The following is a 26,860-nucleotide window of genomic DNA, read 5'->3' on the forward strand; positions in this document are numbered from 1 at the left end:
ACTAGGGTGTGTGAACTATGCATCAGCTGCAGAGTCACTTAAAACAACATCTCACCCAAAAGATGTAGCACAAGGAGGTTAAGTGACTTGCTCAGGGTAACACAATGAGTCAGTGGCTGAAAAATGTGTAAAAATGCAGAAAAATCAGACAGGGGACAAATACTTTTTCACGGCACTGTCTCTCTCTATCTCTCTCTCTCTCTCTCTCTCTCTCTATATATATATATATATATATATATATATGTAGAGATCTTGGTTCCCCCAGGCAGGCGCATCACACAGGGCAAGGCAATCCACACACAGACGGACGGCGGGTGCGAACCCGGGACCTCTCACACTGAAGCATAGCACCAATACCACCGTACAAAAGAGCCGTCTCCTTTGCAAGGAGCATATATCAGGCTTATGTCTTTGTATGTGATTACGTCACCTACCAGCCCTGCTGCTGCCTTCACCTGTGCACATATATGAAAAATAAAGTGTGCCTCTCCATCAACATTATTAAATACAACATATACAATTTTACCACAGGAATTCCCCCCCCTTACCTTTCTAATGGTTATACTGTGCAATTACCATAGTTTACCATGGTTTGCCTTTTTTACATTTTTTATTATGCTTTACCACACCTCTCTATTATTTTCAATGCCTCCTCCTCAATTTTCAATGCTTTCACTGTGCTCTATTACACTTTGCTGTGGGACACATTTATAAAAAAAAATCACTTCTCCCCATCTTCTTCCTCTCTCCTATGTTTTTCTCAGTCTTTTCAATAATTTTCTGTCCTTGTCTTTCTCCTCCCTCTCTCTCTCTGCCTCCCTCCCCCTCTCCTTCTCTGTCATCACCAGAATGTTAATGTGAGCTTCACAGCATCTGAGCTTATTAGTATTGCAGAGTTACAACACTTGCCTTTCCTACTCTCTCGCTCTCTCAGGTATTTGTGACAACTACCGGTAGATTTATTTTACGCTTTATCCCTCTTTCTATATCCCTCCCTTCCCTCTATCCCTCCATTCCTCCCCCGCTCCCTTTCTGTCCTGTGTTTACAACCTACTTGTTTTTTTATAGATGCGGTCCCAGAGGGAGAGAGAGAGAGAAGAGAGAGAGAGAGAGAGAGAGAGAGAGAGAGAGAGAGAGAGAGAGAGAGAGAGAGAGAGAGAGAGAGAGAGAGAGAGAGAGAGAGAAATTGAGATTGAGCAAAGCTGCTACATTGTCTTCAATTATCCCAATTAGCACGTGAAACAAAGAAAAAGAGAACTGTGAAATACTGTGTTTGGAAAAGGAAATATATCCAGTCATCTCAAAAGCTTTGTGTGTGAATGAATGGGGGGCTCTTTTGTGTCGTACAGGGTGGGTAAGGAGGAAGGAAGGAGGGAGGGAGAAAGTGATGATTTCTATCCAATACTAAAACTCAATTTAAAGGGATACCATACTGTACAAGTACTGCTGGTTGCAATACACAACACTGGGGGCTAATTGATTATTTGCCTATCTGCACAGCACAGATCTGTAACATTTGCTAGATCACAGACACACTGTTTTGGAAGCTACACCCTATGACAGCCATATTGTCTCTGAATGCTCTATAGTTCTGAATAGGATTTTTGATATAAGTTTGAGCTACAATGACACCAATTTTTTATATATAAAAAGGAGCGAGGGAGAACATTTTTGAAATAAGGATGATTGGAAAAAACGAGGGAACCTGCTCTCTGTCACTTGTTCTGCCTCTCCCTCTCTCCTCCCCCTCTCCCCTCCTCCTCCTCCTCATTTTCTTCAAGCAAGGGAGAGAAGGCACCCTGCATATCATTAATGTTTAGAGGAATTAAAGGACAGATTGAAACATAAAGCAGAAGGAGGTGAGAGAGCAAAGACAGAGCAAGAGAGAGAAAGAGAAGTGAAATTTGTCTCATACTCAAAGATCAAAGACATTAAGAGAAAGGGAGATAATATGCTCACCCATACACAAGCATATTGAGGGAGGCAGGGAGAGAGAGAGAGAAAGAGGGAGGGGAGGGAGCAAGGGAGGCAGGGAGAGAGAGAGAGAAAGAAGGAGGGGAGGGAGTGAGGGAGGCAGGGAGAGAGAGATGAGGGATAGTGAATACCTTATATGTATCCTTAAGAAAGAGCAATAGGAAAATAAAAACAGAGACGAGAGAGAGAGAGAGAGAGAGAGAGAGAGAGAGAGAGAGAGAGAGAGAGAGAGAGAGAGAGAGAGCGAGAGAGAGCTGAGTGGGAGAGAGAAAGAGAGTGTTAGATAATGGTTAGGGGCTGTTATTATTTTACTGATGGGGGAGACAAACAGATAGATAAATAGATAGATAGATAGATAGATAGATAGATAGATAGATAGATAGATAGATAGATAGATAGATAGAAAGGAAAGGAAAGGAGAGGGAGAACTGGGAAGAAAAGGGTCTCATTTGACAGACACATCGACACGAGCACACAGAGCAACAGACATTAAAATCAATAGAGGGAGGACGAGAGAGAGGGCTATTTCCCTGTCTGGGCAACATACAGACGGACAGGCAGACAAACAGTAGACAGGCATACTAAAACCAAAACACTGATAGCCAAGACCCAGAGAGAGAGAGAGACGGATAGAGATAAAGAGAAGGGGTGTGTGTGCTTGGCTCGTTTTCCGCGTTTCATCAAAGCCCCCCTCCCCTCCCCTCTACTACCCTCTCCACCCCGCCCCCTCCTCATCGCTGGAGCACAGGAGAAGACAAGAAGAGAAGAATGTCAGGCCTGGGTTTAGGAATATTATCACTGACCAATTGGATATTACCTGGCTGCTAAGAAAGGACAGGACCACACTCACCTCAACACAACCATGGGCTGCATAGGATCCCGGACTATCTGTGAGTACAGGGGACTTGAGATAGAGAAATCTGCCTGTATGTGTGTGTGTGTGTGTGTGTGTGTCACTGTATCTGTGAAACTGTGTGTGTGCCACATCTGTGCATTTATATGTCTACATATTTCAATGTATGTTCTATCTATCTATCTATCTATCTATCTATCTATCTATCTATCTATCTATCTATCTATCTATTTCTATAAGTGTGCCTATCTGTATGTCTATGTATTCAAAATACCTATTTATCTATCTGTGTGTCTGTCGATCTATTTGTGTGTCTATATATGAATCTGGGTTTTTTGTTTATGTATCTCAATGTGTCTTTATCCATCCATCTGCTTCTGTGAATCTGACCATAGTATGCAGAATACCTATGTATCTGTTTGTGTGTCTATATGTCTATTGTTAAGGGTTTGTGTCTCTGTATAAATCTCACATCTACCCTGTGTCCATCTCTTTGGCAGTTTGTCTATCTGTGCGTATCTGTGTCTAAACGTGTGTTTGACCAGCTGACCACACCACACGCCTCGCTTATTGTCCATCTGCGTAGCTGCATTTCCATCTGTGTCGAATCTATCTGTCTGACTACAGTATCTATCTGGTTTGACTATCAATGTGTGTTTGGGGTTATGTGTTATCTGTGTGTGTGTGAAAGATTATATTCAAATGTACCTGTGCCTATCCATGTGTCTACAGAATCTACAATAACTATCTGTGCATTTATGCCTGTTTATAAATGAATATTTCTATCTATCTATCTATCTATGCATATTTTGATCTGCAATCTGTTGTTTGCCTAATTTTTAGATTTACTGGGGATGTAGAAAAAAGAGAGTGAGGAGATTAGAGAGAGAGGCAAGGACAGATAATTTAGTAAACAAGACATAAAAAAGAGAGCGAGAGAACCGAAGGGACAGGAAATTGAATACAGAGTATTGGAAAGGCTTTTGAAATCTGGTACGGAATGGAATGGAAAGGCACACAACGCTGGTCTTACTGGAAAAGCGTTGTGCAACACTGAATACGAAGAAAAACCTGTCTAGGTGGAAATTAAGTGGTGTTTATGTTTGCTAGTTGCATGATATGATTTTGTTATCCTTCTTGAGAGCAGAACATTGATACGGCAGGTTCTGATGAGGAATAGAGAAGGCAGTTTGAGGAAGTCCTGGCTGTTTTTATATATATATATTTATATATATATATATATATATATATATATATATATATATATATATAATATATATATATATATATCCATATTATTATCTGTATTGGGGGACTCTGAAGGTCATTTCCCCAGTATTTTGGAACTGACTGTAGTAATTTTCTTTGCTACACTTTTAAAATCTTAATATATAAACAGTTCCTTTCTCCTATTATGTTATGGACTCTTTTGAACTAATATAAGTCGGCACAGTCCTTTCTGACTTCCCTCTTTGGCATAACAAGTTGAACACCTGCTGGAATTCATTTAGTCCAACAGCAGATCTCTTAGAGCAGTCACACTGCTTTGCATTTCTATCTTAAACCATGATATTACACTAGGTTAAATAAATCTCTGTTTGCACAAGACACGCTTTCAGATACTGTTGCACCTATTTGAAAGCTTGGCTTATTTGTTTTTCAGGGGTTCCCAAATATTAATAAATTACTTGATGTATTTGGCTGGGGTTCTTCACAGGACTACCTGTTAATTATACACCAGTTTCCACCACTTTCAGTTTATGGGTCGATTCTGACCAGCTGTGATTGAGTTGTGCAGAGAGAGTCAAAGCCAACAATAGAAAAGCATTAGTGGTTCTCGAGGGTCTCCCCTGATACAGGCATGTCCGTGTGGTGTGCAGGGTGAGTCATACAGTCAGGGGAGTGCAGGTTATCATTTTTTGTTGGGGATTCTGGAGGGAGCTTCAAAACAGTCAGGGACTGTTTCATAGCGCCACAGCAGACTCTGCTGACCAGGTGCCCAGTGAACTCAGGGGGACACCTGCAGGACTAGTCTTTGTCATCCAGATTTCAGTAGCTCATTGACATCTGCTCTCGAGTTCCTTGGTGTAGAAGAGGAAGCTGGCTGGGTCATGGGATCGGAGGATGCCCACTGAACCTTCAGTTATCCTGAGCAGCTGTGTGTGGAATTGCTGCGGTGAGGGGAAAAATAATTGGGCAAAATAACGGTGACTGATTTATCACAATATTTTGCAAGTGGTGGAGGGGGCTAGAGCAGTCACAAGTTCTAAGACCTTCCTATTACAAAAGATGCATTCTCATGCAGTTGATGTCTACTCAAACTGTATAGAACGATTCCTGTTCTGAAGAGAGATACCCTACGCATGACATATTAACTTCTTATAAATCACAAAAACGAAGATCGGACTCATGAGCTTCTGTTAAACGCAATGGGCTATACTATAATTATAATGAACTCCTGTATTTTGTGATAAAAAAAAATCACGTCAATGTTACAAAATGAAAAAAACAAAACACACATTGAGGGTGCTTAAGAAATCTTGAAATATACAACTTAGTTGTTTAGTGCTTAATTAAAGACTGGAGTAGACACTTTGGGCATATGGCTCATTGAATGCTATTGTTTTTTAGAATTGTGTGACGTTCTCGTATGGAATGACCTCTACTCAAGATTAGAAATCACATATCAGAAATCAACCAGTCGCAGCACAGTATTTGCAACAATTCCAGCACCTCTTATCCTGTGTACAGATGTCACCCCATGCACAGAACACCACACCATGTAACAATGTTCAAAAAGCAACAACAAAAAAAACTGGTACCTTTTTGTAAAATGGAGCATCTCATTAATTTCACTCTTTCTTTACATTTTGATGAATTTCACACAAGATTTTCCAAAAACGATATCACCGAAATCGCTACAAACTACAATAAAAGATTCCTTAGACATTGCTTATTAACTTATAGAAAGACTAGTTGGAATTTTGAAGAATCCTGAACTCTGAGGGGTTGATTTCTGTAGTATTTATTATATGGTGAATTCATATATGCAAGCAGACTAGTACCTTACTAGAAGTAAAATTGGTAAATACCATGCATGCCAATCACCTGATCTACACTAGCATTTCTTTCTTGATAATACCCAACATGACTGCTGGATTTATTGAGCGCTCCTGCATATTGTGAATATTCACCATGCTAACAGCAGAGAGTCTGAAAAAGAATCCATCCATTTGCATGAATGAAGCTGCAAGGATCACGTGTGAAACTGGAAGAGTGCTCTTAATGGAGCTTTTAAAGTCAGACCCCGAACAGGGCGTACCAGTCCACTCCTTCGCTCGGGGATTTCGCTTTCCAGGCTTAAGAGATATTATTATAGAAACCAGCATTCAGAATCCCTGATGTTGCCTGTTGTGCAGGCTGATATAATGCACTAGTACTAATCTGTTTCCACATCAGTATTCCAGCAACACCTACACAGTCATAAACCATGTTGACATTATGCTCACACCCCCGCACATATACACTCACAATCCTATGAAGTATTCAAGCACACGCACACACACAGACCAGCAAACACTGACACACATAGACACACGCAAGCACACACAAGTACACACAGACAAGCACACACTCCCACAGACACACACACACACAGAAGCACACACTCAGACCCACACACACACACAAACAGGCACACAGTCACACACAGACAACCACACACTCTCACACATAGATACACACAAGCACACTTTAGGCACACAGACACAGTTACTATGAACTTGAATATCCCAGTGTATAGGTAACAAGCTCAGGTGTGTCTTATTAAACTAACTAAATAGTAAAACCAGGAATAGATCAAACTGCTATGCACTGGGAGCCTTATTTCCATCCTTGCACATGCACACAGATACACACACACACACACACACACACACAGAAGCACTCAGGCACACACACTCTACCACGCACTCTCAGACACACACTCACAATTTGAATGGTATGCCCGAATACACTTGGTTTCTTGGTGCAAGTCTTGTTTAACACACAAAAAAAAAAAAAAAAAAAATGCCTGTCCGGTTTTATACAGTGCTGTCACGCAAGCACTGGCTTGTGAACTGGACTATAAGGCAGCTTTACATAATTTTAAAGACACACTTCATACCAACTGCACTGTGCGAATATTTCACATGACATCTCACCTGTTCAGAATCCTATGTTTGATGTGCCAACACTTGGGAAATCTTTCTGCTAAACCAGTTTCGGAAGGGACTAGAAGGAGAGCTGCACATTAACGTTCTTCAAACCACTTCTGCAGTGTAGGATTTTAGGAGTTCTTACCGTGCTTCAGTCAGCATGTGCCAAAGTAATCCGACAGTTCTGTTTTGTTTTTAAGTAAGTGCTAACCCGAGACTAGCGTCACCATATTGCTCCATGCACACTGGGACAGTCTGTGACACTTCAAGCTTTTCAACTGACATTGCAATGCATTCTAGTATGTTTTACCTGTCTCAGGTACCTTTCACAGCAGGACTACACTTTGCAGAATGCATTGGGGTGAGAGTTGAAAAGTCCTTTCCCTAAACTAACCAGGGGAGCTGTCTCCCAGCAACTCTTTCATACAGGTGGCCATTCCCACATTGACGGTCAATTAATCAATCTGGTTAGTGACCACATTTTGCATATGTTTTTGCTGGGATGGGATTTTAAACCCATTCCTGTCCAACTTTAATTAAAAATAAATTAAAACATATATAATTAATATATAATATACTACTACGACTACTAATGATAAATATATATTATCCACATGTAAGGGCTTTAGCCTGGTGATTAGGAAATCTTTCATAACCTGCATATTAAAATATTCAACAGGTTTAATATGATTGGGTTTTTCTTGCAGTCAAGGCTTTCAAACTCCCTTGTGTATCGCTCACCTCAGACTGATTCCAAGCAGCTTACTCTCTGTGGAAAGCACAGAGTAACTCTTTACCTTCTCAAATCAGAGTCGAGACCAGACTGTAGTGTCAGAAGAACTATCAATAACTGCAATATTATTCTTCAGTACTGTACTGGTCGTATCTCTGCCAGTGGTCTTAAGCTAACAGGGATCCACTGCTAATAAGATCTGTGGTGCTCTCTCTCTCTCGCTCTTTCTGTACAACCTACTCATCCCCTAAGGGGGGTGGGAGGGGGGTTAATTAAATAAGCTTCATGTAATTTAATTAAGGAAAGGGAAAATAACCTTAATTCAGTTTCCCTCCTGTTGTGGGAGAGAGAGAGAGAGAGAGAGAGAGAGAGAGAGAGAGAGAGAGAGAGAGAGAGAGAGAGAGAGAGAGAGAGAGAGAGGTGTTTAAGGTCCTTTATTGAAAGAAAAAGGTAGAATCCAGTAAAAGCACTATATTAAGAACAAAAACCTCTAAATTGCTGAACCCTGTTGTAAAAATAGACTTTACATAAACATTGCTAATAAAACATTACAGAGTAACATCAGACCATTATAGAATAATATGAGAATGTCTTAAAAATAATTAAGATAATATTTAAAATATTAAGAGAGAGAGAGAGAGGGAGAGGGAGAGGGAGGAGATAGGAGAGGAGAGCGGGAGAGGGAGGGGAGATAAGAAGGATTTGGGGGAGGAGAGGGGAGATGAAGTAGAGGGAGAGGAAGAAGGAGAGGGAGTAGATGAGGGGGGAGAGGGAGAGAGGGAGATAGGAGTAGAGGGAGAAGAGAGAAGGGAGAAAGAGGAGGAGGAGGGAGAGAGGGAGATTTGGAATGAGGGGGGGAAAGAGGAGAGAGGGAGAGATAGGAAAAGGGAGAGGGAGAGGGAGAGGGAGATAGATGCTTAAGCTTTATTTGACTTATAATAACATCTGTTCAGTTTTAAACAAATCTGCCATCTTTTCAATTCACTGCACTAATGCAACATCAGAGTTACCGCTAAAATGAATACTAGATTATTATCCACTCTAAATTGACATTCAGACAATTGGCACAATTTTAAAATGGGATTTCTGGCTCTGCTTTAATACTAGAAAACAAAGAGCCCTAACACTGTATTGCAAACAGGGGGTATTGATCAGAACAGTTTGGGATCCTAAATCAGTGATAACGCCAGTGAACAGATTAGCATTGATTTGAATAGTGGTGGGATTAAATTAATTGTAGCTAACACAATAATTCTTATCCATTTGCACTCCCATCAGTATATAGGTCTCCAATGTGCAGTTTTAACATAGGGTAAACACACTAGTTTAAAGCAACATCTATTTTTATTTTAAAATATGACGTTTAGCACTACAATAGGTTAAAGGAAGCTTTCAGTTTCTATGCCGTGGTTATCTGTTTGCATTTGCACTTCCTGGATCATACCTGTTAAGCCCCTTTCACACTGGCACTCCTACATCCTGCCTAGGTTGGCACGCTTTGACCCGGGTTGAGCGAGACAAAATTCTAGACGGCCGTTGATGAGCTGACGCAATAACAAACAGCCACACCTGCGTGAAAGTTTCACTTCCGCAAGCAACGTTTTTGTTTATTCTGTTTAGTCATATTTTTGAATTGATTGAGACACATCATGAGCCAGATTTTGCAGCAGGGATGAAGAAACATTTGTTCTAATCAACATTTGGGCCAACTGTTCAATCCAGAAAAGCTTGGATGGAAGCCTCTGTAACAAGCTACTTCCAGGGCATTGATACGTGTATCGTACACTTGTGTCTGTCACCCAAGTCAACCCTGCTTTATCAAAAGCAGTGTGAAATCTCCAACCAGCATGACACCTGGTTCTGCCCTGGAAGGTTCTGACCCAGGTAAAGCATGCCAATGGGCTTTACTGGCTGAAAGCATATCAGTCAATATGCATCACGTTAGCTGCAGCAATGAACTCAACCAGCCCATCACAACGCAATTGTGAGAAAGGAAGCTCACACAGGTGGAGAAGGTGAGACTGATTAAGTGAGTCACACTCTTACCTTTAGTCTCACATTAGTGATGATGCAAAAAGCCCTTGTGGGGAACCAACTAGAGCAGGGGTGTCCAATCACGGTCTGGAAGGGCCATTACACTCCAGGTTTATACAATACAATACAACGCAAATGTATTTTATATAGCATCCTTCATGCCATGGCATCCCAGAGTGCTGTACAAAGCAAGAGAGCTCATATGTACAATACACTCTAGCTACAATGAATGATATAAAAGCACACTCAAACTAGTATGTTTTCAATTTAGACTTAAAAGAATCCAATGTTTCAACGTGCTTTATGTCAATTGGAATAGAGTTCTGCAAAAGAGATGCACAATAGTAGAAAGCTCTGGCTTCAGATGATTTAAGACAATTTAAGATAAAGAATGCTGATTTTTTTTTTTTATCTCAAAGAATAGAAATATACCAAGTGAGTGGTTGTAATAAATTATGTAACCAGGTTTAACAGGTAAAATGATACAAATACCATCTTCAGGTTCTGGGTGGAAGTTTGATTGGTTAAAGGGAGACCAGGTCAAGCAGGTGGCATATATTACAATAGATTTAAACGTCCAGGAAAACCTGAGTTAACCTAGTGCTTGTTTTTATTTTATTTTAAACAAAATGCATTTATGAAGCTTACTCAGTCATTCAGCCTCCTTCAGCTTGAAAAAAAAGCTCCTTTGTTTAAAACTAAAATGTTTCTAATAAAATGGCCATTCTTGCTTTGAGATCTGCCTCACCTCTGTCTGGATTCATTTGTTGGTACAGTAATTTTACCTTCTTCAAGACCAGCATACTGCTTATGGAGTGCTTTATCAAAATCATCAGCAGCAGCTTTGCCTACAATACATCTGATTTGACTGTCCTGCTGTTCTTTGCCCCCTTTGCAAATGGTTGGATTTTTTTTTCTTGGTCTTTGTGGAAGGGGTGTGGGTAATTCACTGATTAGGAGACAGACAGGTGTAATTGAAAACACCACACAGGTGCCCAGTTTTATTTTAGACCAGTTCTTGCTTTTTCCGGCAGAGGGCACTGTTGACCGTGGGCTGCCTATCAACGATGATAGACAGCACCACGGAAATACCACAGCTGGTAAGCGAACAGCAAGTGTACTCGCAGGTGCTCAAAGAAATAATAATGAAAACAGAAGGTGAAAAGAACAAGGAAAAATAAAACAGTAATAAAACTACAAATAAAAGGTGCTGCACTCGGCAGCGTTATCCCGGTCGCCGCTACCCGCACAACCCGGATCACCGTCCTACTCTGTCGGCTAACTAGCCTGCTCTTTTACAATACGCCGGGGTCTGTCCAACGGTTCCGCACTCTCTCTGTCTCGCTGTGAAACTCTTTCTTTTCTCCCGGCTGATTCCCGGTCCTGAATCAGAGCTTCCGCACTCTCGGCGCGTCTAAGTGGACAGACCTGAGATAACAGCAGAGCATTTTTTTTATAGGGCTAGCAATCTGCCAAGACTTGCCTCAGCCATTCAGAGAGGGGGAAAGTCCGCACACCTACCTTCCCATCTCCCCGTGTCACTGCCATGACTCAGTTGTTGGAAGACTGCCGCCCTCTTCCTGCAGTACTGTGAACACGCCAGCAGAGTCAGCACAGATCTCTCCCTGCTACAGTCTTCTTTAAACATCTCTGATGATTTCTGTATTTTGATTGCATTGTTGCATGGTTGAGTGATTACATGCTTACAGTTAAAAGCAGGGTGTTTGAAACTCTCATTATACTGTACTAGAGATAATTATCATTTTATTAAGATAATTTGGGGATTTACCAATAATAGCCTCATAAACAGGTATGTACCAGTATTTCAATATTTGTGAAGATAAAGAAGTCAAACCAGCCAGTCTTTATGAATCCCAATGATGACCAGAGTAACCCAGCTTGGTTATGAACCTCCATGCAGAATGGATCCAGTTTTCTTCAGACTGTGCTAGTAGATATTCCATCAGTAATGTCACCATAGTATTTGTTCTATATTGAAGATTGAATTGTGAAAGCATGCTTTGTTGTTTTCTTCTCTTGGCTTTGCCCGAAAAGGTATGCACATGCTTGTCATGTTCACTTCTGAATGAAAGGGGGAAATCTGAAGAAGTCAGGGATCCAAATATATGTCATACAGACAGTTTCTAAATGCTCTGTCAACATGATCTGAAGTGATTTTAAAGTCTCATAACAAACTACAACAGTTTGGTGTTTAAAACTTAAAGAGATTGTAGCTGAAAAAATTCCAGAATTCCTATCATTCGTTAAAGGATTTTCCCTGCAGAAGGGCTTCTGTAAGCTACCTCTGAACTAACACATTAATTACCTCCTTCTGATCCACTCCAGCTAATTCATTAAACCGTTTACATGTTAATACCATCCGAAAGGAGTCCTTCCATTGTTAGGATTACAATGGACAGAGCTAAGCTGAGCAGCTGCACATGGCTCTTCTCTGATTGTGTGATATGCTCTTGTCTCAGAAAGAAGATATACTAACAAGCTAAGCAGCAGCTGTAGGGTCAAACCTGGTCAGAAAGTCCCAGTAAAACTTGGTGAGGACATTCTTTAGGACGAGTCATTAGGAGTAATGGAATCTGTTAATAGGTCACACTTACACTAGTTAGCACAACTTCAACCCATTAAGTATACAATACAATTAGGCCTAACAGCCTTTTGCAGCAAAATACTACCATTATCTCTAGGCCTTGTTTTGAGTGGCAATTTGAAGAACTTTTTGTAAAATTAGACTAAAAGTGGAACAATGCATTCTGGGAGCCAGTTACAATAAGCGTGGGTTGCTGGCAATATACAGCTACATTTCTGTCCCAGTACTACCTCTTAACCTGTAATCAATTCAATGGCGTAACACTGATAGTTTTATTATCATCCTCACTGCTCACCTTATACTTACCCAGCTGAACTTTTCATACTGAACATGTCTTTAACTGTGAAAAACACCCCACGTCTTTATCTAGGTGCAACACTGTTACCCTTAATTCTAGTCTGTACTAGTTAGGGACAGTTGTCCTTAACACCTGTTGTCCAGAATGTTATGTTAAATATGAAATTGTACAAAATGGACAGCAATTATATAAATGCATTTAACATAGAATGTATAAACATGACTCTGAAATGGCATCCAGGAAAGTGGGAGTAGCACATAACTTGTTAAACTGGATTAGTTTGTCGGTGGCCGTTTGGTTTGTTAGGTTATTGCTGAACTCCTGATAATGTCACTCCACTTATTGTCACAATATATGTTCAGCCCCTTTGAAGTGACATTATTTGACTCATTCACAGGTGAAACACATTCTTAATTTCATACTTTCAAAATTAGAGATGACAAACTAGAACCTCCGACTTGATTATCGATTTATTTATTTATCTTATCAAAATTAAAAGGCGAAAAAAGCAAGTGAATTTATGTTTTTTTTAAAAAAAAAATGATTGGACAGAATATACAGGAATCTAATCTTTATAATTAACTAATTTTGCTTCAGAAAGTTGAATGAAACCTGCTGAATAATGTTATATTAACATATTGAATTGCATACTGCTTTGTAGTTTTCTATATACTTAACAAACTGGCATAAATTGAAAAGTATGACATTTCAAAATTGTAACAGGTTTGTTTTCTTCTTAAAAATAATATCAGTCTTCAGGTAATCTTCATTCAAAAGAGTTTAATTCAGGAATAAAGCAAATCCAAAGACAGTACAGAAGGTAACCACATTCAGATGCTGCAGGTAGACCTACAGGTCTCGACAAGTAGGATTCAAGCAACGAAATACAAGTGGAAATCTCCTACTTTCACTATGCTAACGACAAGAGTTGCCCCCCCCCCCCCCCCCCCCCCCCCCCCCCCCCCCCCAGCCCCCTTCACTGGATGTGCACCAGCAGGCGCTCTGAAAGGCATAGCGTGCCACTCCTAGCAAAAGTTTCTAGATTACAACCAGTTGTATTTGGGTTGATTGTGGTTCCCACCTATGATTAAAACAGCATTTTAAGTAGAAACAACTCATGTATAAACATGGGTGTAGCAGAGCAAAGCTCTGCCTTTTTTAAATTGGCAGGGATGGGGTTAATTTCCCCTACCTGCCTGGGTTTATTATGTTCAGGTGGTTGAGGTTGATTAGTTGATTAATTTAATTAACGATCAATCAGGGCCCAGCCACCTGACATAAAAGGAGGCCTCTACTTCTTATTTGGGAAGAGGGAGCTGAGGAAGCAGGTTGGTGGTTTTGTAAGTTTTTCTTGGCCTTTTGTTATTTTTGCCCTTGTGCACTTTTATTTTTGTGTTTATTTATAATAAAATTAGTATTTTTTTTAACTGCAGTCTGTCTCTGGGCCTCTCCACTCGCCAGCCTGCCACAAGGGGTCATCCTCTCGAGGGCACAACCTTCTCTTTAAGCAGAAGATTAAAAAACAACTTATATTAAATACAGGAAAATCACATAATGTTTAGAGACAGTTTTTCACTTTAACATTTAAAGAGGCACATACAGTTATTGCAATTTATATAAAACCTTATAATGTTGAACCTTTAACAAACAAATGTTCACAAGTTTTAGTGTAGCAGCATAACTGGTCTGTCTTAGGTTATCAGATCTTTAAATATCCGATGGTACCCATCATGGGATCGTCCATCAACTACACTCTGTTCAGTTTACCAGAAGTAATCCCTTTCTTAGATCACCAATATCCTTACCCTTTTGTTTAATCTGACACTTTCAGTAACAGAACATAAAGAGAGTGACCATCAGTGTGAGAACTGACAGACATGATCCTAGTCCTTCCCCGACTACCTAATTCAGAAAGGCATTGACATTACCTGTCTTCATGTCAGATCCATCAAGGTTGTTTTCTACTTCATGAATAATGATTTAACAATTTCTATTTTAAGTGGGATCCAAATTATTTCCTGATCACCAGAAACATTGTGTGTTTTATCCTTGTGCAAAAAAGAAAATAATTAAACCTTGTCTTACATTTAACCTTATATTTAGTGACCTTTTTATTTAACTATGTTAATACAAAACGTATTATATCCGATGTAATTACATTATCAGTACTATTATGCAGATCATAATCTTTTAAAAACTGGAACTAATTACAAAAAATATCATTATACTTGAACAGGTACTAAAATAGCATATGCATGCTAACTATCTATCTGTAACACATTGTGAGGCAGCAGTTCCTTTTCTCCTTATACAGCTATACAAACCTCCATTTTATCTTGTGATATTCTCTTTTACAATACTGTGGCAAAGTGGTTGATAGTGTGCAACTGCAGGTGATCAATGAACAGACAGACAATTGTAACTCAGGTGCAAAGTTTGTTTAATGATCTTTTTGTGTCTAGTGCCTGACAGAAAAACAAACAGTAAACAATAATGATATTAAGTAATACAGCGGTGTGTATTACTTATTTTATAATCCCTGGGTTTGCCCCGCAAATAATAGTCCCATTTTTATTATACACCCACACAAAACACAAAACACATACACAAGTCCGCTAGTGCATAAATTAGTGTTTGTGGTGCAAACACAGTTTATTGTGATGCAGTGCAGTGCTGTTCCGGGTTTGTGCTGGTCTCTGATGACAGCTCCGGAACATGTTAGCTGTCTAGTTATAGTAAACAACAAACAGACAGAACAAACAAACACTTACGATACTGATACACAAAACACAGGTTCTTCCAGGTCACTTTTCATAAACCAAAATGAAGGAACAGATACCATTGGTTCAACCCCTATTTATACCTTCACTTATGACCCCTTGGTAAACGATTGCAGCCACTCCTCCAGTCTGTGGCTGCCACATTATTTCCCTTCCAGGTCAATGAGTTAGTGTACTGAAGCTCTGTCTCTCTTCTACATGACCGACTTCCTTTTAACCCTCGGAACGAAGTGTCAGGCCAAGTAGTCTAGAGTACTCTGTTCCCGTTACTTAGCACCCTCATAGGAGGGGAGGGAGATTTATCACCAAGAATCATTGTGTTTCTGTCACAACTACCCGCAGATGTAAATATGTTGTATAACACATTTCTGTTGCTAACCCATTGTTACAAATAACATTAATTTCCCTACATCAATTTTAGACATATTCAACTACAGAAAATCATTCAAATTTCAAATTCTTTACAAATACAAATGTCCACAGTAGGTGACCCATTGTTAGGCATTGGTTCTTCAGCAGGACAGCAGTTTTCAACAGTCCCGTTGTCTGAGTGTAAAGTTTGGTATGGTCTCTTCAGTTCCACGGTTGTCTTTGTCCAGGTCCTGGTACTTGAATCGCCATCCGAAGCAACCTGCAAGTGCAGTATTCATTCTTTTGCTAACATCTGGTTTCACTCAGTCCACAATGGGGTCCTTTGCCTTTTTGATTTTTTAAAATGGAAATGCATACTCTCGATGCAGTTTGTAACAGAGAAAAGAATGTTTGCTGCTTTAATGATCTTTTTTTATCATAAAGGCTATCCATTCTCAAGATCTCAATTGAGACAAACAGCTATCTCTGAGCACATCACCTAGACTTGAAAAAGAAACTTAAACCCATGTTACAAATAATCATGGGACCCTCATTCCCCCTTGGTTATGGACATAAGATAAAATATTCATCCACAACCATTAGATGGTCCCCATAAATGTATTCAACATGTTTTACAGTCCAAAGTAACTGTAACAAATGAGTCATGAAAAAACAGTTTTTTATCAGGATTTTCAGACACAGAGACACCTCGAGCTGGGTGCATTTATAAATCTGAAGAAATTGAAGAATATGATTGGCTAAGAGATGTGCTAATCAGATCTACAGAGGACACCAAGCATGCCTGCCTCCTCCTAACAGAGGATAGTGGCAGGGGTAGTTATAATGTCGATCATGATAAGAGAGGAACATTGATTTTTAAAAGAAGCCATGATCTCGATCTCTCTCTCTCTCTCTCTCTCTCTCTCTCTCTCTCTCTCTCTCTCTCTCTCTCTCTCTCTCTCTCTCTCTCTCACCATGTGATCCTGGGTTGCAGATGGAACCCTGTGAAGGGAGGGGGACTTTCAGTCAACAGGGAGGCCACTGTCAGAGAGAAAGGAATATTGAGAAGGTGGGGAGAGGAGAAAGAGAAGGAGGATAGTAGGGTGTTGGAGAAAAGGAGGGAGAGGGAGAGGGGAGACAGATGGAGAAGGATGTAGAGAGGGGAAAGAGAGAGAATGTGGAAAGAGGGAAGAGAGAGAGAAAGAGAGAGAAAGAAAGAAGGGGGGGGGGGGGGGGGGGGGGGGGGGGGTTGTGTAAGAGACAAGGTAGGGTGTGGTTCTTCGATATATGAAATGCAAATGTATATGACATCTATCAACTCTGAATGTCCTGACCAAGTTTCATCACAATCAGATAAGCAGTTCTCTAGCTATAAATGGAAATGCAAGTGTGAAATACAAACAGAGAGATTATACGCCACAGATTATAATACATTTAATAACTTTTGCTAGATGGTCCGTAACAAGTTACATGACACTTGGTAAGCAGTTCTCTTGATATGAGTTTACCACATTATTTTTGCAGTTTTACCATGATTTTCCCATGGCTTTATGATGCTTTTACCATAGTTTACCCCGACTTGCCATGTGTATTAATATGCTTTACCATACCTTGTTATTCTTTACCATGCTTGCCTGTGTTTTACCGTGCTTTCACTGTGCTTTAGTGCATGTTGCTATGCTTTTACTATCATAAACTTGTATAAGGGGTGTAAAAGTGATAGACACACTGTTTCCTCAGAGGATAATTATTCCAAAGCGAGCCTTAAAATGAACATAAAAAGGATTAATTTTATCCCAGTTTCCAAATTAATTATAAAGTATCTGTGACGAGTTTTCCAATTAAATTGAATGTCCAGAGGCCTTTGAGGAATGAATCTGCGAATTAATAAATGGCAATTTGAAAACGGATAATTAAAATAGATTAATTACAATGCTCAAAGCACAGATACTATTAAATTCATATTGAATAAATAATAAATTATGTAATATACCCAACAACATAATGCTGACCAGACCAATAGTTTAAAATTCTGCCTTTTTATCTTAAATGTGTCTGTCTTTTATTGTGGTGAAAATAGTTTGGTTCTTTGTTAGTTTTTTTTACATTCATTTTGCATTTGCAGGCATTTCAAATAAAACATTACAGAATACTGATGCATCCTGGTACGTTGCTGTAGGTCACACGGTCTGATTGCTGCCGGACCATTGGACAGCTTTAACTGCAACATAAGAAATGATTAAGTAACAGGAAGTAAGAAGCCCAGTAGTCATTTTTTAAACTGCTTCCACCTTTCCAGACATTCAATTTGCAGGAGTCTTTTCAGAAGCAGGCACAGTGTTGTAGAGGATATTGGTTCTTTATGACATTTTGAAATTTAAAAAAATACATACATTGAAATGAATACAACATGTGTTTCTTTCAAAACTGCACGTGAGACCCATTTAGTAAATGGATGTGCACTTCAGCTTGTCATGTGATTGTAATTCGCTTTTCTGTCTGTTTGTCTCTTTCAGCATCGGAGGCTGTGCAGGTGGGCAAGAAAGAAGGAGAGCAGGTGGGAAGCTTCATCACCATAGCAACACTGGTTTAGTACAGTAGCATGCATAGAACCTCCAGTACATAGAACTGGAAAAGGAGAGTAATTGTGTGTGTGTGTATGTCTGTATGTGAGAGTGTGTGTGTGTGTGTGTGTGTGTGTGTGTGTGTGTGTGTGTGAGTGGCTGTGCGCCTGTGTGTCAGTGTACTCTATAATCGTGCAATAATGGGCACACACATGTTTCTGTGAAAATGCAATTAATCCTTCAGTTTCATACATAAGCCCATGTGTTGTCTCTGAGTAAAAGAGCCCCCTGGTTGTAGATCAGTGGAAATGCAAGGCGATGGGGGCTAGATGCTTATAAGCATGCTTTACTGTAATCTTTTTTTAAACAGCCCCGTATACAAGCCCATCTCTTACTGTATCTTAAATATATGTACAGTCCGCATGTGCCTCTTGTGTGATTATAGAGTGTGTGTGTGTGTGTGTGTGTGTGTTTCTCTGTGAGAGCATGTGTGTGTCTTTGCACAGTACACTAGCCATGTTATTTTTTAAACACACACTTTGTCTTCTTAATATTTCTTAATAAAATCTTGCCTGTTTAATATCCTGTATGACCCCTTATTGCTGTTTTATCTTACATCATTATTTGTCTGGCTTACTAACTATTCCAGTAAAAACTGCTTTATTAATAGGCGTGGGAAACCATAATAGTGTTGCACAGGCTTCAGTGCACAATGCTTCTCCTGTGGGTTGCGGCACACAATACAACACTGAAATGCTTCCCCACAATCAGCCATGAGGAGTCTTTTCCCAAGTCATTTTGCTGGAATAGTTAGCAAGAAATTGCAAATAATGATCTGAGCAGAAACCACAGAGAACGATAGAGCGCAAACACAACAGGATATTAGGCTGGAAAGAATTTAGGACAATGTATATATATTGTAGAAAATACCCTTACAATGGGAAAACTAGCACTGTTTGTGATATAGATGTACCAGTACCCTGTATCAGTGTTGCTAATTCTGTAGATACAGATCTTAACCCTAACACTAATACACAGCCAAGTAAACAACCAGAACACACACGCATTCTTATAGTTTCTGAACATCAACCAATTATTGGAAAAGATGCACTGCTTCAAATGCAATCAGAGACAAAGATGCCCATGTTTGTATTCAGTTTAATTTGCAAAGGACTGCATCAAAAATAAGACACAAATGAAACTAGTGCATCAGTGAGGTTTGAAATAGACAACACCCATCCACTCTACTGTGTGCCATCCAGACTCACAATCGTTTAGCATTTCTGGAATCCATGTGCATGTTTAATTTCATTGTTTGCTTGGATTTGATTTCTTTTGGTTGAATGTAGGAAGTTCAGAACTATAACAAAAGTCAGAATATTTCTTGGAGGTCACTGCAGAATCTTATAATATTGTGTTTTCCATTTCCTCTCTCCCCTCCCTATCCTTCCTCTCCATCTCTCTCTCTCATGCCTTCCCCCTCCCATTCTGTCTCTCTCCCTCCCTCTGACGTCAATGTGTAAATATCAAATGTCATCAATAATAAATCAATGAGGATCTCCTCTCCCTTCCTCGGTCACCTGTGTAACAATTTTAAGTGCAATGAATGCTGACCAATGCTCCTTCTCCCTCCAACCCTTGCTCTCATCCCTTGCTCTCAGACACCATAGTAACAATATCAGATTATCAAATGATTACTAACTCTCTCTCTCTCTCTCTCTCTCTCTCTCTCTCTCTCTCTCTCTCTCTCTCTCTCTCTCTCTCTCTCAGAATGCCCGTACAGAGCTCTCCTGGGACGGTATCAATGTAAGTTACTGCACTATTGGCAGTGTCTTATTGTGTCACTGTCTGTGCATCTGCATCTCTGCGTGTCCTTCAACTGAGAGGTCACTGTACAACAAAAGGAAATCCCTCTGTCTGCTCAAGCCGACTCCAGCCAGTCAAATAATCATCAACCTGCAGTTTTAAAGTACCCTTATAAAAGGTTTCCTGTAGTAAAACCCCAGCAAAGCATAATCAACAGTGAAAGTCTGGTAAAGCACAGGGAAGAATTGTAAAATACAAAGAGGTATGCTAAAGCATAGGGAAGCATTTTAAAGCACAAAGAGGTATAGTAAAGCACATGGAAGAATTGTAAAGTACACAGAGGTATGGTAAAGTACAGGGAAGAATTGTAAAGCACAGAGAGGCATGGTGTAAAGCACAGAGAGGTATGGTAAAGCACAGGGAAGCACTGTAAAGCACAGAGAGGTATGGTAAAGCACAGGGAAGAGTTGTAAAGCACAGAAAGGTATGGTAAAGCATATTGATAAACATGCCAAACAAGGTAAACTATAGCCTTTTATAAGGGCAGCTAATAAATTAATTCCATAAATCCTACCTGTTTTGCTCTTCAGTTATTTTAAAAGACTATTTTAAAAATCGAGTATTTTAATTAAACAGCATTAGTACAGCAATACTTGGGTTAGACAACCCACAGCATGTGTGGATATACCCCGTATGCCAGTGTATATTAAAGATACTAAATGACAAACGTTTCGATGCGCAATCTTTCTGTCATGTCTTTATTCAATTTATTAAGTTTCTTGTATTATTTATAACTGTAGCACTACTGAGTTTGTAATACTTCTGGAGGCTCTGTCTAATGCTGTATATTACTGAATGCATCTGATCCAGGCAAGTTCCCATAAGAGGAAAGGACCTAGGGGCGGATGAGGGTGTGGTTTCATCTCAGGGACTGCTGTTGATTAACATTTCTCATATTTTGGAATCTTTTTAACTCCTCGGCTTGTTGTTTAAAGCTCCTAGGTGGTGCGGAGATAGGTCAGTGTTGTCTCAGAGTTGGTATGTTAATAAAGTAGTCATTTAGCAGATGATTTTATCCAAAGTGGCTTACAGAAACCTAGGGGGTGAACTATGCATGCTGCAGAGTCACTTACAGTAGGACCTCAGATTTACGTCTCATCCAAAGGACGGAGCATAAGGAGGTTAAGTGACTTGCTCAGGGTCACACAGTGAGTCAGAGGAGGAGGTGGGATTTGAAAATGGAACCACCTAGTATCAAGCCCTTTTCTTTAGCTGCTGGACTACCAAGGCTATTATTTTATTTTTATTTTTTTTAGGGGAGGGGGGGTGCATAAATATACATCACTGGTATCTCATCAGTCCCTCTGTTGGAACCACACCCTCGTGCCTCTGCTAAGTCCTTTCCTCAGCCACCTCATGCTCTGATTATCCTCACAGATCTCAATGGAGGACACAACCTCCATTCTACCCAGGCTGAAACGGAACTCAAATGCCTATGGGATCGGAGCTCTGGCTAAATCATCATTGTCAGGTACAGAGGCTGAACCAGTTAAAACCAGTAACCAGTAAATGATTCCTGATTCCTAACTCTTAAGATGTGTTCTGGTGTAAAGAGAATAACAAGCTTTATCCCATGATGACTCACTTCACTGAAAACAACACCTCCCACAATTCCTTGCAGGAGATATGCCGTCCATCCCAAAACCCTTTCAACTGAACAGCATTTTGGGAGATCTAGTTTGCTTTTGAGATACACCTGTCACTGTTTCTTTTCACTTTAAATAGCATTTAATAAAATAGTTCCTTCCAATGCCCTGTACGCTGAATACCTTGGGAGATGTAGTTTGTTCCTCTCTGGGTCTTTACCCCATGTCCCTCTGTCTCTGCCGCCTCTCAGCAGGCGTATCCCGCAGTGTGAAGGATCACATCACCAAGCCCACGGCCATGGCTCAAGGACGCGTGGCACACATGATCGAATGGCAGAGCTGGGGCAAGCCCTCTGCTGGCCCCGGGGTGATCAGACCAGCCGCCCGGGAGAGAGAGAGGAGGTTGGAGAACGACGCCTACTCAGACCTCAGTGAATCAGAGAAGGAGGCCAGATTCGCAGCTGGTGAGACAGGCATTGATACTATGGTATCAGTATCAGTATGGATTTCAGCTTCTGTATTGTTGTTGGTATCAGTATGGATTTCAGCTTCTGTATTGGTGTTGGTATTAGCATGGATATGGTATTAGACTGTTTTGTTATTGGTATCAGTATTGATTTCAGGATCTGCATCTGTATTAGTATTTCAGGATCAGATTTTTAGTAGCACTAGTTTACAATAGTAAGAAGATTTACACAATGACTGCAATGATTGCCCTCCCATCTCTCAGGTGTAATGCAACAGTTTGCGATCTCTGAGGCGACTCTGTTGGCCTGGACCTCGATGGACGTGGACAGCATGAGTGCGGGGTCAAACCAGGGCAGCGTGGCTCATCTGAGCGAGGTCAACCAGGAGTCAGTCACCAGCAGAGGTACCTGTCTGACTGAGTCAGTGTGTGTGTGTCTGTCTGTCTCTTATCTCTGTCTCTCAGATCAGATCCTACACCACTCTGTCTGTACAGTATATTGACCCTCCTATCCTCTCTCTCTCTCTCTCTCTCTCTCTCTCTCTCTCTCTCTCTCTCTCTCTCTCTCTCTCTCTCTCTATCTCAGATCAGATCCTACGCCACTCCTCAGTGGATGGCTGGCCACACACCTATGTATCTCAGGGTCTGTACTGTCTCAGCTCATCTGATGCCTGGGAGCCAATGAGCAACGAGCAGTCCAACATGGCCTCTCCTGCTGCTGGCTCCTATGTGATGGGGGGTGTAGCTTCACAGAACCACGATGAAAACTCTGCCTACTTCCACCAACACCTACAGCAGATTCAGGTAACCATCCAATAGTTACCCAGCAGACCAACACAAGTCAGTCATTGTCCGGCAGACCAACACAAATCTCAAACAATAGAGAAGGAAATTCTGCTAACATGGGGAAATAGTATCTACTGCAAACATCAGCATGTTATAAGGTGCTAAAATAATAATAATAATAATAATAATAATAATAAATAATAATAATAATAATAATAATAATAATTTGGGATATGGGGAGAAAATGGGAATGTGCTTTGGTTTTGAATGTTGTACTGTTTTTTTCCCATTTTCAAATAAAAATAAATACAAATTTGATCACCAAAAAAAAAAAAAAAAATACAGATAATGTGTTTTTCTTCTTGTTTTTTCAGTCGAATGAACACAGAATAAACCACACCCAGTCTGCTCAACAAACCCCAAACACCACAATCCATGGGCAGCAGGCTCCGTCCACTCACACACCACTGGTGGATCTGTGGGGGGCAGGCCAGGGATGTGTCCATTACACTGAGGTGGGCGGGTATGTGGGTGTGTCTGCTGGAGAAGGGGGTGTGACCACAGGAGAGGAGCCTGCAGTGGAAAACGCACCCTTATTGGACAAGCAAGCTTCACAGGTAGTTGACTTTATACCTGTAATAAATAAATTAATTACATGTAATTACTAAAATGACTCTTCAAGTTCCCAGAAGCTGACTGGTCTTCACAAAGTTGTCATGTTGCATCTTAAAGGATCACAGTGATACAGGATCAACAACATGACTAGGTCACCCATTCCATACCCTCACCACTCTTTGTGTGCAGAAGTGTCTCCATTTAATTTCCTGCTGTGTCCGCAGGCCCTGTTTTCTGTTAACCAAAGTATTGGTTATGGTTAACTTTAAAGACCTCACCAAGCCCCTCACCAATTGATATTGTATTCCTTTAAGCACAGGGATTAGTCTGGTCACTCTTCGCTGGACTATCTGCTTGGTCACAATGTCAGTTTGTGTTGTGGAGACCAGAACTGATCACAGGCTCTTTCGGTCCTTTCCAAACCAAGACTTTGTTCAAGCGCAAGTTTTTATTTATAGTAAGTTGCAGTTGCGAGTCAGTAGTGAGATTTAACTCACAGGGGTGTAAAGATTCATTGTGTATCCATGAATCAGGATACTTTCTTTACATGATATCTCACGTCTGTATCGTGATACAAGACCAAAAGTGCAACAAGTAGTTAGCTCATTGTTGTTCACCAAGTGCTTCTTGAATGAAGAATAAGTGTGTTTTAAATTTCGTATGAATACATACTCTCCCTAACTCAATTAACTTTGTAGCTTTTTAACATAACAATCCCTCATTAATTGCTCAAGTGATCTTATTCTAAATGATTCAAGTAGCCAATCAGCACCATCCTTTGTATTGTAAATCATACTGTATCGCGACCTGCATATCCTGATCTAGGGAGAATAGATGTTGAAATACCCAATTAAAGACAATTAATTAATACATGTAATGGTTTACATTAATTGGCACTCTGTTATAAATTTCTTCCAGACAAGCTTGAGATGACAGAGAAAAAGTACAAGTGTAAATAAATATTAGTATCAAAATAGCATTAGTCAGAACATTCAGCCATCCATAATATCCAGTGTAAATATCAATTACATGAAAAACATAAGCATTCATTAATTGTCTATAATGGGTCTTTTTCTATAAGAACTAGTACTACTCATAAACCAGAAAATACAACAATATGTATATGCAAACAGGATAACTGTTTGAGTAAATATGAGTCAGTAAATACCAAAATAAAATCTTAGCGAATTCCAATTAAAGAGACATTACAAAATTGTAATTCATTCTTTAACAATTGGCTGTTAAAATATATCTCTGTTAACTAGAATCCACAGTACACTAACTTGATACCCGTTTCATTTGTTTTATATTTATTCCAGCACCTTTTACTACATTTCTGAGATTGCTATCTTATTCTCACTCTATATACTTGTCAAGTCAAACATAAAATAGAACTTCAGCCCCTTTTGTGTATATAGCATGCCCTTTTACATTTCACAAATAACACCTTCCTCCAAATGCACATTTATTACATTCCCAGGTATTTTTTTCCTGAACTCTTTTCTATTCTTTAGTTTAATGGCAAATACTTAATTTTTTGTGGTATCATTTACTTTGCAGAATTGTTCCGATAGCGAGGTGAGGATATGTTCTGTTGTTCAGACTGTTCAATAAGAATAATCTTCATGCAGAGCTGTCCTTTCCTGGACATCCAATCCAGTCTCTTATTCAGTTCATTAGTTGTTAACTTTTCTTTTCTTCAATGGCGATCCAGGTTAATATAGTTCCTATTATGCCCCTTTAAACAATGTCCAGGCTGGGGGTGTTTAGCTGGAATGAATTGAGAGCCGGTATTTTCAGTTGCTGTTTGTTGCTCTCCTCTTCTCTGACTAGCTAATCTCTGTGAAACAAAGAGTGTACTTTTTCTTATCAACCAGGACTTGCATACATGTCTCATTACTAAATAACAAGATTTCACAAGATTTAAACCTGAGACAAGAGTGGGTCCCATATCCCATCAGTGTTACCATGAGGACGAAGCCGGCTAATGTTTTCATTGAATTTCCTAGTTATAGTTTCAAGGCGCTGGACTAATTATTGAGCAATTAAAAATATGTTTGACCTTTTACCTACTTTTATAGTCCTTGTGGCAGGGCAGAAGCCAGCTGTGCAAATAGTGTGTGTGTGTGTGTGTGTGTGTGGTTTTGGTTTTGAGTTTTAATAAATGATTCAATTGATTGAATAACTGATGAGCAATCATCATAAGCCCCAGCCACATGGTATATAATGGGAGCCAGAGCCTTTGTTTGTTGGAGGAGTTTAAGAGAAAGATAACTGTGAGTGAAGGTGGTTGCCCAGCCTCATGGTAAAGAGTGGTTTTTTGGTGTCTGATCTGTTTGTTTATTTTTGTCCCTTGTGCCTCTGTTTCTTTGTTTGTTGTTGTAAGTCTCCTTTCTGATGTTATCCTGCTACATATGGATTTGGGATAGCGCTCCCTAGAGGCTGAGAGGTAGTGCTCCCACCCTGTCATAGTCCTGTAGTGAGATGTATCATTACATCATTACATTAGGGTATTGTTGCACCCTATTACCTCACCAGCCATTAGGAGTGGATTGAAGGAGCAGTGAGTGAAGACCTCTGGTCTAAAATCTGCCCTTTCTATTAGGAGGACGAGGATGATGCTCTGTGTAGAGATCTGGGTTCCATGTCTCCCCCCCGAGAGGAATCTGTCACCGTGGGCAACAACAGCACCAACGAGACCATTCTGCCCCGGAAGATCTCTGATGTCACTTCCTCTGGAGTGCAGTCTTTGGATGAGGAAGACGGAGAGACCAGCAACATCTGAAAGGGCGGCTTCCATACCCAGCATTAAGTGGTAGGTATGGCAGCAATGTTTCATATATTTTGTAGTTTTGCATCAATATGTATTCAGCTGATATGCAATTACCCGTGCATCCAAGCGTGTCTGTAGTGTTTATTTTGATTTTTCAATAGATTGCTGTAACAGCTATAAGCAATAGGAGCTTGTGTTTATCTAGCTACTTGTCAGTCAGGTTGGTAAATAATGAACTCAGCAGATAATTCTGCTAAATTTCAATCTCCATGGTTTTATATATCATACTGTATCATTTCAGACAGTCCCTCTGAGTTTCAATCTCCATAGTTTTGTATATTATACAGCAGTGACACCAACAATGATTCAGACAGCCCCCT

At 40.1% G+C, this 26,860-nt stretch overlaps 1 protein-coding gene across 2 annotated transcripts in view; it reads left to right on the forward strand.

Moving 5' to 3' along the window:
• The first annotated feature begins 2,061 nt into the window (after positions 1-2,061).
• The window catches only part of LOC121325366 (protein FAM131B-like), a 31,087-nt gene continuing 6,288 nt past the window's right edge, over positions 2,062-26,860 (forward strand). Inside the window, exons 1-9 of one of the 2 annotated variants that reach the window (XM_041267809.1) lie at positions 2,062-2,864; positions 18,341-18,381; positions 20,159-20,194; positions 21,632-21,725; positions 22,092-22,304; positions 22,571-22,711; positions 22,893-23,110; positions 23,467-23,709; positions 26,313-26,522. In XM_041267809.1, coding sequence (XP_041123743.1) covers positions 2,837-2,864; positions 18,341-18,381; positions 20,159-20,194; positions 21,632-21,725; positions 22,092-22,304; positions 22,571-22,711; positions 22,893-23,110; positions 23,467-23,709; positions 26,313-26,492 — 1,194 coding nt within the window. In that variant the 5' untranslated portion in view covers positions 2,062-2,836 and the 3' untranslated portion in view covers positions 26,493-26,522. The remainder of the gene's footprint in view (positions 2,865-18,340; positions 18,382-20,158; positions 20,195-21,631; positions 21,726-22,091; positions 22,305-22,570; positions 22,712-22,892; positions 23,111-23,466; positions 23,710-26,312; positions 26,523-26,860) is intronic. The other variant, XM_041267810.1, reaches the window with a different exon arrangement.

Source organism: Polyodon spathula, chromosome 13 (assembly GCF_017654505.1).
Source record: "Polyodon spathula isolate WHYD16114869_AA chromosome 13, ASM1765450v1, whole genome shotgun sequence".
Taxonomy (NCBI): domain Eukaryota; kingdom Metazoa; phylum Chordata; class Actinopteri; order Acipenseriformes; family Polyodontidae; genus Polyodon; species Polyodon spathula.